This window comes from Ochotona princeps, chromosome 5 (genome assembly GCF_030435755.1).
Source record: "Ochotona princeps isolate mOchPri1 chromosome 5, mOchPri1.hap1, whole genome shotgun sequence".
In the NCBI taxonomy this organism is placed as follows: Eukaryota; Metazoa; Chordata; class Mammalia; order Lagomorpha; family Ochotonidae; genus Ochotona; species Ochotona princeps.
In genome coordinates, this window is record NC_080836.1 from 42,631,310 (window position 1) to 42,650,323 (window position 19,014).

At 40.0% G+C, this 19,014-nt stretch overlaps 1 protein-coding gene across 1 annotated transcript in view; it reads left to right on the forward strand.

Moving 5' to 3' along the window:
- Positions 1 to 462: 462 nt before the first annotated feature.
- Positions 463 to 19,014, forward strand: part of PSMD14 (proteasome 26S subunit, non-ATPase 14) — a 97,874-nt gene continuing 79,322 nt past the window's right edge. The window contains exons 1-3 of the mRNA XM_004577127.3: positions 463 to 596; positions 7,272 to 7,398; positions 9,389 to 9,440. Of these exons, the coding sequence (XP_004577184.1) occupies positions 9,393 to 9,440 (48 nt within the window). The 5' untranslated portion in view covers positions 463 to 596; positions 7,272 to 7,398; positions 9,389 to 9,392. The remainder of the gene's footprint in view (positions 597 to 7,271; positions 7,399 to 9,388; positions 9,441 to 19,014) is intronic.

The following is a 19,014-nucleotide window of genomic DNA, read 5'->3' on the forward strand; positions in this document are numbered from 1 at the left end:
AATGGACGACGGAGAACAGAGTCTGAGCATTCCTCTCCAATCTTACTAGCCCTTTTTCTTTTTCGTCTCTCAGGTGACCAACTTAAGTCTAGTTCACATTTACCTCAGAGTTTTTGTGGAGGGCCGCCTTCGCGGTGTGGAGAACACAACGAACGGGCTCTGGGTTACACCAAAGCAGGAGCTGCGTTTCCCAACCAGTTCCCCGGGGGGACCTGCGGCGTCCCCACAGCTCCCCCGCCGCCGGCCACGAGCCAGCACGACCTTGGCGCGGCGGGAGCGGCCGGGACGCGAACTCGCGCCTCCTCCTCCCCGTCAGCCCCGGCGCCGCGCGTTGCTCCCGGGACTCCCCTCCCGCGTCGCCTCCAATTGGCCGTCGGGGGAACGGAAGCCGCCGCCGAGCGGCGAACCCGGAAGTGCTTCTCGGCGGAGGCCTCGGCGACTCTTTTGAATGGAATCGGGCTGATTCATCCCCGGTTCGCGAAGCCGGAGCCAGAATCGGGCCGGGTCCGAGCCGCTGCCGCTGCCTCCGCCGCCGCGTGACTGCCGCGTCAAGACGAGGGTCCAGACTGCGACCTCCTGCCCCTGCCTTTTTTCTGGTAAGGCTGAGAAGGCGGGCCCGGGAGCTCCGGGGAGACAGCCACGCTAGGCCGCTGCCATCCACGGGCTTTCCTGAGTCATGTTGCCCAGCCGGAGAGCTACCGGGGGCCGGGGACGTTCGAGAGGAGCCCGTCGTCCTCCTAACCGGTTCTTGGGAGTCTATGCCGTGGTCGGGACTGGATGTCCTCTTCCTCTACTAGTTCCCATGTTTTGGGAACCCGTCTCTCACCCGTGGGGAGCTCTTGTTTATGGCCTGTTTATGCTCTGTGCATCGTTGATGCTGTGCGGAAAAACTTTAGGCAGAGGAAGCAAGAGAGAGGGAATAAAATTAACTTTCCCGTTAGTTGCATGCGTGCTGTAAGATCAATCCCTCCTGTAGTTTTAACTCATTTTCCTCTTAGTGTTAGATTTTCGACTTGGTCTAGAAAATAACCGAAACTTCTTGGAGATTCATGGGTTGCTAACCTTGAATATTAAGGTTACGCCTGTTCATTCGTGTTCAGTGTTGTCCTTACTGAGTAACTGAGAAATTGATTACATTTCCCGCTTTCAGCAAAGTGGGAATCTGTTGCTGTGTGTTACTTCTTGCAACTTGCTTTTTCCTGAGGGCTTTTTCAAAAGAAAATCTGAACTTTTTGGAGAGAATCTCAAGCTAAATCTAGTTCCTGAGTGAGAGTTTCCAGAAATTGAAACAGTGACCGAAAGTTGTTCAAACATTGTCATGGGAAGATCGGAAGAGGCTTGAAAAGTTAGCTTAGAAGCAGAGTTCTAGTGGATCCTCCATCTGACTTTCCAATTAAAAAAAAATAAACCTTTAAAAAAAAATATAGTGCTAGTGTGAAAAATAGTATTTGTTGCTGCTCAGAGAAGTGTGTTTTTCGTGCTGCTGGTTTTCCTGTGTGTGCGTAAAGCCAAGGACAGGTACTAATGATGCTGGAATAAAGCTGAACCCAGCTTCAGTGCAGATGAGTAGCATGATCATGGGTTTCCGGTGGCCCATTTAAAGTTTAAATTATATGTATTTTAAACAAATGGTATGGGTTAAGCGATATAGTGGCTCAGAAGTAATGACAGGTAAAGTGTGTTGAGTGAAGCAATAGCTGAAAAGCTGAAGTTGCCCCAGAACAAAATTAAATCTTTTTTATTATTATTCTTTATTTTATGACACCATTTAATAGGCACTAGGGTCTGCCCACCCCCTCCTCACCCTTCCCTCCCCTCCCCATTGTTCTTCCCTCAAGTCTTGCAAGTAGGTGTCTTTGGTGTACCAAAGTTAAATCTTGCCAATTTGGAAGATTTCTTTGCCCTCATGGTGATTGGTTAATAATACTGCCATTGTAATATGTCTGATATGGATTCATCTAGTTTTTTAATTGCCATGTAAACTTTGTGCTTCATATTTACATAGTTCAATACCATTTATTTGAAAATCAGTTACTTGAAGTAATTATACTTTTTTTGTTTTCAATAAGAATCTTTCATAGTTTTATGTTCTCCTGTGAATGTTTGGCTTGCAAATTTTTGTGATTCCTTATGAATTTATCTCACCCTATTGTACTCACTTGATATTTATTGTTATACTTTGTGATATTTTGGTGTACCCCTTTATAAAATGAGAAAATTAGAATTAATATCTTCCAGTTCTAAGATAATAGTAACAATAACAGCATTTATTGAATATCTAGGATGTTTGAATTTAATCTCATGACAGATTTGCAAAAAATATTACCCTCTTTTTAGAGACAAAATCAAGTTTAGAAGAAGCTATCTTGTCCAGATCATACAATGAGTAGTAGGTAAGTGGTAAAGCCAGGATTCAAATCTAGGTTGGCTGGGAAGCCTTTCTTTGATACAGCTGTCCTTTTACAGTATATAATTTTTACAAGTTTGTGTCTCACTCCCCCTGCTTTCACATTGTATGCACTTTCAGTGCAAACTGCTGTTTCTTGAGTCATATTATAAATGAGCTTTTGAGGCTCCTGCTCTTTTTTTGTTTGTTTGTTTCTTTTATTGGAAACCCAGATGCATACAGAGAGGAGCAGAGACAGAGAGGAAGATCTTCCATCTGATGGTTTACTCCCCAAGTGAACACAACAGCCGGTGCTGTACCCGATCAAAAGCCAGGAGCCAGGAGCTTCTTCGGGTCTCCCACGCCAGTGCAGGGTCCCAAGGCTTTGGACCATCCTCGACTGCTTTCCCAGGCCACAGCAGGGAGCTGAATGGGAAGCGTGGCTGCGGGGATTAGACCAGAGCCCCTATGGGATCCTGGTGCATGTGCAAGGCGAGGACGTTAGCCGCTAGGCTATCACGCTGGGCCAAGGCCCCTGCTTTTTGACAGCTATAACAATTTGCTGTGTATCTATATACCTTCTGTATTGCTTTTATATCTAAGAATTTAAAGCATTTCCTTTAATGGTATGGCATAATACTTTATGAACTTTACTAAATTCTGAGTAATCCAGTGCCTTTTCTCCAGTGTGATTAGTTTAGTACTCTGAAATAGGAAACCTGATGTTTTGAAACCAGTGAGTGGCTAGCTATTAAGCAAGAGCAGTCTATGTTCATAAGATAGTAGTGCTAATGACAGCTTCTAGCTGCTCATGATTTATTTACCATATACCAAGCATATTAAAAAATGTTGTTGTCTTTAATCTCTATGAGACAGATAATACAGTTTGCGTCATTTTGCAGATGAGCAAACTGAGACTGAGAGTAGTATTTAACTCAAAGACACAGAGCCTAGGGGCTGTTACAGCCTGTATTTGAATCCTGGCACTCTATCTTGTGAATAATGGCACCAGAAAAAAGTAGTCACATTTTCCATGTGCTTGAGCTCTGTGGACTCTTCATTTTTGTTTTGTATCTTTTCGTTATTTTAAAAAAGATTTAATTACTTATTTGAAAATCAGACTTACAGAGAGAGAGAGTTATCAGTTACAGAGTTAAAGAGAGAGAGTATAAATGTATGATAGTGCTGGGTTACTCTCCAGATGTCCACAATAGGCAATGCACAGCCAGGAAGCAGAGGCTTCTTTCCTGCCTCCCACATGGGTGTCACTGGCCCAGGCAGTTGGGCCATCTTTTACTGCTTCTTTGAAGTCAGTTAGCAGGGGGCTGGATTGGAAGTAGAGCTGCCAGGACACAAACCAGTAACCATATGGAATGCTCACATTATAGGTGGTGGCTTTAACAACTATCCCACAATGCTGGCCCCAATTTTTAGGTTGTTTTATGAATAATTAATAGAAATAAAAATAATGGAACAGAAACGCAGTTATGTTAGAAATATTACTAAAGATTAAATATAGGAAATATGTGTTTATTCTGTATTTTCCTGAAATCAAAGGTGTATGTACCTGAAGTGTGCAACACTCTTTGTAATTGATTGTTCATCAAGTGTTATGCATGCTCTTAAACCATATCTTCTTGTAAAGATCAGTTTGATATTTCGGATATGAAACCACTGGACCCTGGTTTGTTGCTTCTCGTTCTTGTACTTGCAACGCTTTGTGTGTGTTTAACTATGTGTTGTGGGCCCGGAGCAGTGGCCTAGCAGCTAAACTCCTCGCCTTGCACATGCTGGGATCCCTTATGGGCACCATTTCTAATCCCGGCAGCCACGCTTGCCATCCAGCTCCCTGCTTGTGGCCTGGGAAAGCAGTAAAAGATGGCGCAAAGCCTTGGGACCCTGCACTGGCGTGGGAGCCCCAGAAGAGGATCTGGGATCCTGGCTTCTGATCGGTACAGCACCGGCTGTTGTGTTCACTTGGGGAGTGAACCATCAGATGGAAGATCTTCCTCTCTGTCTCTCCTCCTCTCTGTATATCTGCCTTTCCAATATAAATAAATAAATCTTTCTAAATAAATAAATATGTGTCACCTAAAATTTAACTTCACCATTTTTGGTGTACAGTTATGTGGTATTGAATATATTCACACTGTGGTATAACCATCATCATCTCTAGAAGTTTTTATCTTCCCAGTTATAGTATTTCTGAAAATATTGGCAGCTCAAAGTTTTGCTGAAGAGTGGAGGGCCATTTTCTTTGGTCCATAATTGCAGAACATTTTATTTTTATGAAAATCAACTAGAATTAGTCCCATGAATTTTTGTTTGTTTTATATCTTTGCTCACCTTTGTATAAACTTCAGCATTTGTCTATAGATGAATTGTATCAGCATTGTAAAAGAATAAATAATATATCATGTTTCTTTAACAAAACAAGTGTGTTGTAAAATAGTATGTGATGAAGTTCTTCATTTTGAATGACTAATTGGATAAGAATGCTATAACCTTTTAAAATCTTGAGATACTTGCTGATTGCCCCCTTTAAAAAAATGATTCATTGAAAGGGGAAGTCACATAATATAAAATTAACCATTTTTAAGTGATCAATGTAATGCCATACAATTTATTCATAATCTTGTTCAGTCATTATCTCAATCTAGTTGTATAGTACAGCCAGCATTCCAAGATGAAACTGACATTTAAGGAGTTTTTCCATGTCCTTCCCTCCCTCCAACCCCCAACAATCAACAATCATTAATCTGTGTTCTCTGTGGATGTAATGGATGCTTCATATAAATGAAATGACAATATATATGGCCTCTGTGCTTGACTTCTTTTACCTAGCATAGTGTTTTGAAGTTAAACTAAGTTGTAACATGTATCAATACTTCATTTCTTTATAACATAATTATATCCAAAACATGTTGTATGGGTATAGTAAAGTTTATCTATTCTTCATTCCATCTTCATTCCATAGTAAAGTTTGTTTATCTGTTCTTCATTCCGTGGTCATGTAGACTGTTTCTACCTTTTGTTGTGAATGACCATGTTATTAAGATGCATATACATGTGTTTGGAGTACTTAACTTTCAATTCTTTGGGGTTGTATACCTAGCTCTGGAAATGTTTGGTCATAGTAATTCTGTATTTAAATTTTTAAAAATTGTTTTATTTAATTTGAAAGACAGAAGGGCTGGAGACAGAGACTGCTGTTCCACTCCACAGATATACACAACAGCCAGGGCTAAGCTAAGCCAGGAGCCAGATCATAGTGACAAGGATGGGGTACTTGAGCCGTGGCATGCTGCCTCCCAGGCTGTGTTAGTAGGCAGCTGGAATAGGGAGCAGAGCCAGAACAGGCACTCATATATTTTTTATGATCATGATGGGGTATGTGCTCCTGGCATCTATGGCATAGTGGCATCAGGGATGCTACTGAACACTCTGTGTTGAATAGTCTGGCCCCACCCCCAACAAAACAAACTTGGTTTTGATTGTCAGTAGTATGACAGTTAGTAAACCCTTGCTTATACAATAATTTTAGTGTCACTACTAGACACTAGAATACTATTTTCTGTGGGAGTGTTTTTGCATTTACTTTGTGATGTTCTAATAACTGTAATTTTTTTCTCTGTCAATTTTTTCCTTTTCATAAACTAAAAAATGTTGAATTCTCAACTTTCAGTGAAAGCTAAAAAAACGGCTTACAGTGATGATGTCAGTTTCCTTTTGTTATCGAAAGATGAATCAGGGGCTCAACTGGCTAATCCTTCATCTCTAGTCTTGGCTGTTCCTCAGTGACCTGGAAAAAGCTTGTGGCTCCTGGCTTCGGGTCAACTCGGCTCTGGCTGTTTTGGTGGTTTGGGCATGAACCAGAGGATGGAAAATCCTTTTCTGTAACTCTGCCTTTCCAATAAAAACAAATAAATCTTTTTTTTTTTTGAAAGGCAAATATATATATATATATATATACATATATATATATATATATGTATATATATATATGGAGAGAGAGAGAGAGAAACACATCTTCAGTCTGCTGGTTCACTCCCAAATGGCTGCCATGGCCAGAGTGAGCCTTGCTGATCCAAAGCCAGGAGCCAGGAGCTTCTTCCGGGTCTCCCATGTGGGTGCAGGGTCCCAAGGCTTTGCGTTGTCCTGCACTGCTTTGCTAGGCCACAGGTGAGAAGTTGGAAGGGAAGTGGGGCAGCTGGGAGACAAACTGGTGCCCAGATGGGATCCCAGAGATGCAAGGCAAGGATTCAGCCACTGAGCTATTGCCCTGGGCCCAAATAAATCTTTGTTAATATACCTTGACAATATGATACTTCCAAATAAGTCTTTAAAATAAAAAAAAAAAGGAATCTGGTTTCGCAACACAAGACCTGAAGAATGGTGTAATAACTGTAATTTATTACTGCACTAACAATCCTTTATATTCTGTTATGTTAGTTTTTTTTTTAACATAGTTGGGAATAATTGATTTTTTAAAAATGAACTGATTTTTTTTAGGTTGATGCATAACAAACTTTTAAGATCCAAGAATAATAATATCAGTAAGATTCCATAATATGTCCTAGAATTGTAATAAAGTGTAATTAAGCAATAAAATAATTACATGATATAATTTTCTTTTTAAAAAATCAATAATTTTTTGTTCTTTGAAAGGAGAATTAGAAGTCATAAAATATTCACCCTCAAAGTTAATGTATAAAGTGCCAGCAAAATTTGGATCTAAGGTAAATAATCCATGTGTATTGGTAGATCATTCCATACTCTCAGAAAATGGTGAAAACTTAATTTGGATTTTTATAATATCTTTAGGAGTCTTGCTTTTAGAAGATTTTGGTTTAAAGTTTTTAATTTTCAAAATAATTTTTTTTAGGGGAGAAAAATAAACAACCTGGAAAAATTCTGCCTGCCGGAATTGGCAGGAACTTGAATTAAGAAGAATTTTGTCAGTCTCAACAAATTGAAGAGTAACACCTGTAAGGGTTGTAGCTATTGATCAGGTGAGGCTTAAGAATGTGTTTTGCTTTGAACCACTCTTTCAAAATATGAAAATATTACTTTTAACAGATACCAGATCATGGATGTGTGTGATAGATAGCCAGATTTTTAAAAACTAGTGTGATTTAGAATAATTATCAATATATTTTGTTTCCAAATGTTAGTATTTTATAAAACCTGGTTATCTTAAATGTTTTGATGTGTTAAACATTTTTTTTCCTGTTTGCTAAGACATCTAATTTTGTTAAAAACACAAATTTGACCTGCCAGATCTTTTTTCCCTCTGCTCCCCACATCGCTCTTGTATGTTCACAGCATCTGGAGTCTATCTAAAGTCATCAAAAACAACATAGGGGGAACAGATAAACTGATCACAGCTGGGAATTGACTTTGGCCTAGAACTTGCGTGTGTGTGTGTGTGTGTGTGTGTGTGCGCATGCGTGTGTGTGCACGCGTTTGAGTGCATGCATATGCTGATGTTGAAGTTAGCTTGAAATGGTCCAAAATAATTTTTTTCTTCTTTTGGTAATATGTTGTAGACAAATGTCCTCAATATTAAATACACAGAATTGGTTGTTGCTGATGTTCTTATTTTTTTTTTTCTGACTTAAAAAGTTTTGCACATTGTGTACCATATTAGTCAAGGAATTTTATAGGAATTTGATGGAGCTTTTATTTGTAAATATTGCTTTTAGGAGGATGAGTAAAAGTTTTAAACAGATAATTGATCTGTCAAGTTTTTTTTAAATGTCTTTGCAGTTTTGAAAGTGAATCTATCGGTTATAAATTTCAAAAGCACCATGTTGAATGAAACAAGCCAGAGACAAGAAGTGTAGGATTCCTTTTATACGGAGTTCAAAAACAGTAGAGATAATCTGTAATGGGAGAGTTAGCATTCCACATTTTTGGGTGGTATAGACTGGAAGGGGGCATGAGAAGCATTTCTAACATGCCAGTAATGTTCTGACTAGTAAAACAACATTATAAATTATTGAACAAATCAGTCAAATTTAATCAAATGTGGTATTTCAAGTAGTTCATGGAGAAACTAAATTAAGAGTTTATTTTGGTTCTGAATATTTTGAAATCCATACATGGTTTTTCGTGGCATGCATTTTCCATGAACTTTTTGAAAAACTTCTCATGGAATTGTAGCAATACCATTTTCTAAAGCAAAGTTTAGGAAGAGCGTGACTTCAACACTTTCAACAGTATATTCTGTAGTTATTCCAAACATTAAAAATTTTTAAATCAGATTGATATTTTAAAGTTAATTCTTTTTATTGATGAATTTGGAAATTATAGTTTGAGAGCAAAAGTTGTGTTTCCTTTGTGAGAAAGGCATGTATTACAACATCCGAAGTAATACAAAATATCTTTGTAGGTTCTAGAATACTTCCTTAGTGCATTTAATGTTTATTGTATTTCTTTCAGTATAATGAGTTCATTTTATGAAAAGCCTTTGATCCTAATTCAGAGATCCATAATCTGCTCACAATGTCTTTCACATGTAGTTTTGATGATAACTGACAAGCTGTAAGTTAATTAGCACAGAACTTACTAATGAGGATGTTAAAATTTAATTTAAAAGTGAAGAGTTTTATTTGTATACTCTGGGCAAATTGAAGGAAATTCAATCATACATATGATAAGCATTTCAGGCACTTTTTCCTCATTCAGGTACTTTACTAGATAACAATAAGAAAATATAATTAACTTAATGATAGCAAAGTTTTGAAAGTACGCTAAGATTGCTTGTCTTTAAAACTGGGGATAACCCAAAACCAAAGCAGTAAAATAAGGTCTGTTAATTAGCATGGAAGACAGCTTCTTGAATTAATATGTGGTGTTAATTAACAGGAAGTCTGATGTTGTGTTGTAATTACCACCAATATTTTTGACATACTGAGTGACTGAAAGTGAATTTTATAGATAGCAATTGAGTAAACACGTTTGTGCTTAGGAACGTTTTCCTTTGTTTCTGTTTTCTAGAAATATGGACAGACTTCTTAGACTTGGAGGAGGTATGCCTGGACTGGGTCAGGTTAGTACTTAGACCCTGAATATTTCTTTGTGTGCAAACTATAAGCCTTACTTGTAGTTATCGAAAAGAGAAAAAAATCACCCCCAAGAAAATTACCTAACAGTTAACCTATGGTAAGAACCTTTGCTTTTTGTTGGGTAATGTACTACAATGCTAAATAATGCAAAGATAACATTTTCTGTTGTATTAATTCATTTTTCTTCCAGGAATAATAATTTTCTCTATTTCCTTTGTTTAAAATTTTGGGATATGTGATACTACCAAACTTGTCTATCAGAAAAAAAGGATCAAAATATCTTATTTTACATTTACAGTAAATAACATAAAAAAACCAAAACACAGCATACACTTTACCAGAAACAGAACATTGCCTCCTAGAATATTTGTTTGTGTGGTACTAACGTTGATAAACTTATTTTAGTAATTACCATAGCTGGCTTTTTCAGTGTAATATCTCTATCTCTGTAAATAGAGTATATAAATACATTCTTATTTAAATTCAGCGAGCTTTCAGTTATTTTAATATCATTTATTTCGATCTATTCTGTTGGGCAAATGACACTTAGACTGATTTCTCTATTAGAATATTGTGTTTACTTTGAGCAAAGAAGAATTTCTGCTTTTTTGGAGTTCGGTGTGGTTAACTTCCTAGTTAATTAAGAAGAGAGTCTCTTTGCAAGACTTTATGTAATGCAGTATGCCCAATGGTCACCATTGGAACATTTTTAGTTATCAGCTTATCCTCATTTCTGTGTCAGTTAGCCATGACTTTATTGTCTTCACTTAACTGACGTATATTTACTGTGAGCAACATGTTTTTGTTTTTGTTTTAGAAGCACTTTTATTAGGAGAGCCCTTTGGTTAGGTTTGATATTGTTTAGGACCCAGTCCCTTTTTAGAAAACTGATACCTTTTCTGTGATTGCATATTTCATATTTGAATTGACTTTATGTATTTTTGTCTACTTTTGTTTTCTGAGTATTTATTTCTGTACTGTCAGACAATTTATTTTTGATTCTTTGTTTTTGTAACACCTGTGCAATCCGTTCTTTTCAGTGCTTAGGTCTCTAGGAACTTGACATTTGAAAGCTTCTTCCATTCTAGTTTAGCTTATAACAATTTTCTAATTTACTCTGATCTTAGCAATAATAACATTAAATCATAAAAAAGTCAGAAATTAACTGAGGTGATATGTAAATTTACCCATAGGCTAAGGGTAAAGTTACCAGCTTAGGGTAAGTGCTATGGTATAGCTGGTAAAAGTGCTGCCCGTAGTGTTGGCATCCTTTGTGTGAGACGGTTTGAGTCTCAGCTGCTTCACTGCCCAGCAGGCTCCCTACTAATGTGCCTGAGAATGCAACTGAAGGTGGCTCATGTCCTTGGGACCCTTTACACACGTGGGAGACTTGGAAGAAGTTCCCTAGCTCCTGTCTTTGGCCTGGCCCCACCCCAGGCATTACAGCGATTTGTAGAGTAAACCAGCTGATGGAAGACCTCTCACTCTGTCTCTCTACTTTCTCTGTTTTTTCAAATAAAAATTATTTGAGATACCACATTATTAGAATACATCTTAGAAGTCTACACCAGAAAATTACTGGGTGTGAAATACTAGTTTTACTGACCACAAATTGAGTTACATCCTCTCTCGGTGATCATTAAAACCTTTGTATTAAATGAAAAACTGTATGCTTGCTTGATAACGTCTCATTGGTTTTACAGTATTTAGTTGGTTCTGTGTTCTCAAGTTATAGTCTTATTTGAACTTAAAAGTGTATTGTGTAAGTCATTTTATGTATTTTTTTTTGTTTCCCTAATTAGATGACAAAGTCCCAAAGAAACAATTTACAAAGTTGTTATTTTTTGTGCTATTTCCTTTATTAATTTTTCTATTTGACAGAAAATGCTTACTTATTATTTATTATTTCTAGAGACAGGAAATGGTGAATGCAGTATTTTGAATAAACAGGAATGAAATGTTTGGTGTAAAATTAGATTGTTGACTCAATAATAATAATACCTCATCAGTAAGTAGAAACAGCATAGTAAATGATGGTTACAGTATATAAAAGTTGGTGTATCCTCCCCTGTCTCAGTAGAAAATGTCACTAGTAGCTTATTTAGTAGAAAAAGCATAATTCATATATAGAGGCAAGTCATTTGCTGGTAAGTTCGCTTTTAAAATACATAGGAATAGGTAACAACAGAGTAGGTAAGTTATTGCTTTTTATTTTTTAATTTTTTTTTTTACTCTTCAGAGTTGAATTGGCTTTTTTCCTGCTTTTTTAAAGATATATTTATTTTTTATTGGAAAGGCAGATATGCAGAGATGAGGAGAGATAGAGAGAAATATCTTCCATCTGATGGTTTACTCCCCAAGTGACTACAACAGCTGGAGCCAAGCCAGTTTGAAGCCAGAAGCCTCTTCTGGGTCTCCCATGCGGGTGCAGGGTCCCAAGGCTTTGGGCTGTCCTCAACTGCTTTCCCAGGCCACAAGCAGGGAGCTGGATGGAAAGCAGGTTTGCGGGGATTAGAACCGGAGCCCACATGGGATCCTGGTGCATTCAAGACGAGGACTTTAGCCAGTAGGCCACGGCGCCAGGCCCGGCTTTTTTCATTTTTTTTTTTTTTAAATATTCATTTATTCATTAATTACATTGCATTACATGACACAATTTCATAGGTACTGGGATTCCCCCCCCTTCACCCCAAACCCTTCCCCCATCATGAATTCCTTCACCTTGATGCATAACCACAGCTCAAGTTCCGTTGAGATTCCCTAATTAAAAGTTTACACCATACAGAGTCCAGCATCCCACTTGTCCAGTTCAAGTTCAACCGCCTCTTAGGGAGGCCCTCTCAGGTTTGTAGGCAGAGCCAGCAGAGCGTCACCTCGATCAATAAGAAGCACCAACATATCATCAGCAACAGTCCAGGTATGATGAGGCTGGTGCGGAGTCCACTGATTGACATAGTCCGTCTTAGGGTTTCCCCTTGTCCAGTTTTCCGCTGCAAGCATAAAGCTGAGGTGGTTGATTCATCTACTCCATTTTCCATCTTTTTTTGATTAATGCTTTGATTCTTCCATTTTGTTCAGGGGAATCCCCCTAAAAAAAACTTTGAGGCATTCCCAGTCCAGGCTCCTACATGTACTACTAGTAAGCACAGTGCCCGCCAACGTCCATCACTCCGATCAGCTGATGGTTTTAACCCCTGGGTTGGTTCTCTTCTGAGCCCCGACCTCTATTGGAACCAATGAGTATCGCATCTCTCCCCGGCTCTGCCCATCACACTCTTGTCCCTCACCTAAACCAGTGGGAGGAGTGCTGGTCGGGTGTTGCATTCCCTGCTAGCACAGGCCATTTCACCTTGGCATTTTGTGTTTTGTACTGTTTTTTTTTTTTTTTTTTTTTTTTTTTCGCAACCAAACACGGCCAGGCCCCCACACAGTTTCAGCACTTGGGCTTGCCAGTGGATGACGTGAACTGACTCAGCCTGGTCTGCCCCAACCCGAGCCAAGTGTATTCCAGTGGGTCACATTCCAAAGCCTCTTCTGGGTTATTTACCTCCATGCTTCTTGCGTTTATTTGTAGAGTCAGTGTCCTGTCAGAGGATCTGTTCAGGTTCCTCCCTCCGACTCATGAAGGAGTCGGAGGGAGGCTTTTTTCATTTTTTTAAGATCGTTGATTTTATTTGAAAGGCAGATTTACAGAGAGAGAGAGGAGAGGCACTGGCTCACTCCCCAAATGGCTGCAGTAGGCGGAGCTGAGCCAGTCCAAAGCCAGGAGTGTTGGGTGTCTTCCAGGTCTTCCACATGGGTGCAGAGTCTTGAGCACATGGGCTATCCTCCGCTGCTTTCCCAGAGTATAAGCAGGGAATGAGTGTAAAGTGGAGTGGCTAGGACATGAACAGGCATCCCTGTGTGATGCTGGCACTTGTAGGCAAAGGATTAGTTTATTGAATCACATCACTGCCCCCCCCCTTTTTTTCCTTTTTCAAGAGTTTATTTCCTTATTTGAAGAATGAAAACTATGAATATTTTGTCAGAGAATTTCCTAAATCATAGTCTAGCTTTAATGGGTAAAATGTCTAAGTATTTCTCTTAAGACATTGGAAAGTCAAATTTACAAAGAGAAGGAGAGAGAGAGAAAGATCTTCCCTTCACTGGTTCACTCCCCAAGCGGCTGCAAGGACCGAAGCTGAGCAGATTTAAAGCCAGGAGCCGGGAGCTTCTGCGTCTCCCACATGTGTGCAGGATCCCAAGGTTTTGTGCTGTCCTTGACTGCTTTCCCAGGCCACCAGCAGGGAGTGGGGTAGCTGGGATACGAACCAGTGCCCATATGAGGTCCCGGTGCATGCAAGGTGACAACTTTAGCCACTAGGCTACTGTGCTGGATCCAGGTCTAAGTATTTTTTCATAGCATTATTCAACACTTGCTGCTCTTTTGGCTTAAAGATGTTTTGTTTTGCTCCGTATTGGGTATATAATTTTGATGGTGTTCCAAACTTAACCTCAGATTCATTGGTAAAGGTTCATTTCTCCATAAAATTACTCTTACATATCATGCCAGCTGCCCTTCAGGCATTCCTGGTCCACCCATAGTTTGTAAGTTTGGAGGTTTCCACAATTCCCTCAGGTTTGGTAATTTGCTAGAACAACTCACAAAACTCAAAAGGAAGTGATGTAATTATAATTGAAGTTTTATTATCAGGGATACGGATCAGAAGGACTCATGAAATAGAGACCTAGGAAGCCTGGGAGGAGATGGAGAGCTGTGCCCTGCCCTCATAGAGGAGTCAGGGAGTCACCTTCCCTGTCTGTGTCCACAGCTAGGAAACTTCCTGCTTAAGTGCCAAATTTTTGTTTGGACTAAATTAGATGGACACCATTAATTTAAATAATTAATCATATATTTGGACTAAATCTCCAGCCTTCCTTCTTTGCTTTGCAGTGGGTCTAGCTATAACTCTCAACCTTCTAATCCACATGACTTGTTGGTGTTTATGGTGACAAGGCTCCATCCTAAAAGGAACCCACCATGAATTATTAGCATAACTGCAATACTCTTTATTTGTTTTTAAAGATTTATGCAGTTTATTACAAACTCAGATATACAGAGAGGAGGAGAAACAGAGAGGAAGATCTTCCATCTGCAGATTCACTCCCCAAGTGAGCCGCAACAGCTGGTGCTATGCCGATCCGAAGCCGGGAACCTGGAATCTCTTTCAGGTCTCCCACACGGGTGCAGGGTCCCAATGCATTGGGCCGTCCTCCACTGCTTTCCCAGGCCACAAGCAGGGAGCTGGATGGGAAGTGGAGTTGCCGGGATTAGAACCGGCGCCCATATGGGGTCCCGGGGCACTCAAGGCAAGGACTTTAGCCGCTAGGCCATGGTGCCGGGCTCTGCAATACTCTTATGGTTAACTAAATTCAAAGGGTTTTTGAGGCTTTAGATACTTAGTATAAACACCAAATTATTGTACAACAAAAACATTCATTTTTTAGCCTTCATCATTTGTGTTAAAATAATTCAATATTATTTGAATTTTTCTTTTTATGTTATTTGTTATTTGAGAGGTAGGAAGCTCCAGTCTGCTGGTTTACTCATGAGATACCTGCAGTGGCCTGGGCTGGGTCAGGTTGAGGTCAGAAGCCAGCCCATGTCTCTCTCTTGTTGTCAGTGAGTGACTCAATTATTTGAGTCACCCACTGCTGCTATTCAGGATGTGCATTAATGAAAAACTCGAATTGTGAGTGCAACTGAAATGTGAATCCCAGGGATTTGGGATGTGGGCATCCAAACAAGTTGTTGTGAAAACTAAGTCAAGGGCCCAGCACTGTAGGCTCATGGCTAAAGTCCTCACCTTGCATGTATTGGGATCCCACATGGGTGCTGGTTCATATCCTAGCAGCCCAACTTCCTATCCATCTCCCTGCTTGTGACCTGGGAAAGCAGTGGGGGATGTCCCAGGACTTTGGAACCCTGCATCACGTGGGAGACCTGGACAAAGCTCCTTGCTCCTGGCTTCAGATCGGCTCAGCTCTGAGTGTTGCAGACTGACGATCTTTGCCTCTCCTCTTTAAATCTGATGAATATATACCGAGAAAAGACAAAAAGATACCTTCAGGCGAGGCCCAGCACGGTGGCCTAGTGGCTAAAGTCCTTACCTTGAATGCGCCTGGATCCCCTATGGGCACAGGTTCGTATCCCGGCAACCCTGCTTCCCATCTAGCTCCCTGCTTGTGGCCTGGGAAAGCAGTTGAGGATGGCCCGAAGCTTTGGGACCCTGCAAGCACATGGGAGACCAGAAGAGGATCTGGGTTCCTGGCTTCAAACTGGCTTGGCTCCGGCTATTGTGGTCACTTGGGGAGTGAACCATTGGATGAGAGATATTTCTGTCTCTCCTCCTCTCTATACATATCTGACTGCAATAAAAATAAACAAATCTTTTTTTTTTTTTTGAAAGATATATTCATTTTATTACAGCCAGATATACAGAGAGAAGGAGAGACAGAGAGGAAGATCACTCCCCATGTGAGCCGCAACGGGCCGATGCGCACCGACCCGAAGCCGGGAACCTGGAACCTCCTCCGGGTCTCCCATGCGGGTGCAGTGTCCCAATGCATTGGGCCGTCCTCAACTGCTTTCCCAGGCCACAAGCAGGGAGCTGGATGGGAAGTGGAGCTGCTGGGACTAGAACCGGCACCCATATGGGATCCCGGGGCTTTCAAGGCAAGGACTTTAGCCGCTAGGCCACTGTGCCGGGCCCAAAAATAAACAAATCTTAAAAAAAAAAGATACCTTCAGGCCCAGCAGAATGGCTTAGTGACTAAATCCTCACCTTGCACGTACTAGGATTCCTTATGGGTGCCAGTTCTTTTCCTGGCTGTTGAACTTCTCATCCATCTCCTTGCTTGTTGCCTGGGAAAGCAGTTGAGGATCGCCCAAGTCCTTTGACCCTTGTTCCCATGTGGGAGGCCAGGAAGAATCTCCTGGATCCTGGCTTTGGATCAGCTCAGCTCCAGCAGTTTTGGCCACTTCGTCAGTTCATCAGTGGATGGAAGCGCTTTCTGTTTCTCCTCCTCTCTGTAGATCTGCTTTTCCAATGAAAATAAATAAATCTTAAAAAGCAAACAAATATACAAAAATGAGAGATCTTTTCATCTGCAGGCTCACTTCCTAAATGGCTACAATGGCCAGAGCTGGGATAGTCTTGCCAGAGCAAGACTGGTCCATAGCTAGGAGCCAGCTTTATCCCACAAAGCCATGGCACTGGTACCACATTTCATATATTTGAGGTCTTGTAGCCTTGGTTGGTTTGGAAGTGTTTTGGAGGAATCTAATCATCCTGTCTAATCTCCTCTCTCCAAATAAGAAATGGTTGTTTTATTTTCCAAAGCTAATTCATATTTTCCCTTTAATGTTGATTTTTTTCTTAGAATATTTCTATGCTCATTTTTAATTTATATAAAATGAGTAGATTTCACATTTTTTATAACAGATTTAGTAGCATAGGAGTTCCACCCTCCTTCTCCCCCCCCCCTTTTCACTCTCTCTCTCTCTTTTTTTTTTAAGATTTATTCTTTCTTTATTGGATAGTCAGATTTACAGTGGGAAAGAAATGCAGAGAAAAAGATCTTCCATTTACTGATTCATTCCCCAAGTGGCTACAGCAGTCAGAGCTGAGCTAATCTTAAGCCAGGAGCCAGGATCCTCCTCAGGGTCATCCTCAACTGCTTTCCAAGGCCGCAAGGAGGGAGCTGGATGGGAAGTGGAGCAGCCAGGACATGAAGTGGCACCCGTATGGATCCCGGAGCGTACAAGGCGAGGAGTTTAGCCACAGGCTACCTTGCCAGGCCCTCTTGCCTTCTCCTGCTTATGTCAGCTGATTGTCCACAAAGGTGTTTAAATATTCAGTATTTAAGAAATGAAACTCCATCTTGCTTTTAAATGATTTCTCCTGTTTGTTTTTAGAATTCCTGAAATAACAACTACACATATTCTACTTTATCCATTCACTGTCATGAAAATACACTCTACCCTCTTATTCCATTACTATTCTGGCATTGCTGAGTTTGCCAAAGTTATTGGACTTGTGTTATTTCTTTTTTAATTGGATTTCAATACTGCACACCAACTGCCTCAAACTTCCTCTTCCATTGTCTTTTGTCATGCTATCTTTTATAGTTCAGTATTCTTGTTTTCATATACACAAAAATAACTTGGTTTGTATGATATATTTTTAAATATTTTTATTTATTTTTAATTTGAAACACAAATTTTAAATATAGAGGAGGAGAGACAGAGAGAGAAGATCTATATGCTGATTTATTTTGCAAATGGCCAGTGTCCAGAGCTGAGCTGATATGAAGCTTTCCAGGCTTCTCCAGTTCTTCCACGTGGGTGCCATGTCACAAGGACTTGGGTCACTCTTCACTGTTTTCCCAGACCATAATCAGGGAGCTGGATGGGAAGTGGAGCAGCTGGGACACAAACCAGTGCTTGAAGGGAATTAGCCAACTGAGCGATTGCACTGGTCCCAACAATGGCATTTATAAGTCTAATTTAGCTATAATTTGGGTTTTTCCTGCAAAAAGGGGAAAATGAGAGTTAATTGACAAGGTAATATTTGAGCTGTGTTTTCAAATAACAAGGCCAATGTGGAAAAACTAGAGTTTAGATTATGCAAGAGGATATACTAGGAAAGAAGCTGGCGAAGAAATTTGAAGTAAGTTACGAAAGGTGTTAAGTGCTCCATAAATTCCAGGAAACTTCTTTTTCTAGTAGCGTACTTTGGAGAATAATTAGGGAAGAGATAATAGGCAAACTCAAACCATCAAAATTGTATGAAATATTTATATCTTTTCTACCTTCTAGGCATATAGTAGGATTATACTTTGCCATCACCATTGAAGTTAGTCTTACCATGATTTTGTTTTGACTAAGATGGATTGAGAAGTTATCAAGTCACTTTTAGATGGAAACATTAAGAACCAGTGTGTGCTTTGTTTGCAATAGAAAGCACAGAAATGAGTCCCTTGGCTAGATCCCTAAGTGAGAGTAACACCCTGCAAGTTTTAAAACAAAGTCTGAAATCCTGTGATTTTTGTGTGAAGTACCCTTGTTTTGTCCCCCACTTTAAGGCACACATTGTAGGGCAAACAAAACACAATACAGTGCTAATTTTAGTAAGGTGTCAGTTTATATCTTTCTTGTACATACAATTGTAATTTTGAGAAGAAAAAGGGAAAATACTGTTAGTGAGAGATCCCAGAAGGTTATCTGAATATGATAAGGTACAGCCTGCGTTTTAAAGAGCAATTATAGGTGGCTGTGTTTATTTTTTTTTTTTTCCAATTTGTTTGAAAGGCAGAATGACTGGCTCATCACTTAAATGAAAGTAATTGCTGGGGCTGGGCCAGGCCAGAGCCAGGAACTCTGCTTGGGTCCCTCATTTGGATGGCAGGAACCCCAGCTACTTGAGCCATTATCTTCTGATTCCTAGGATTTACACAAGCAGGAAGTGGAAGTGATACTTGATTTGAGGCAGTCAAATATGCGATAGGGGTAAACCA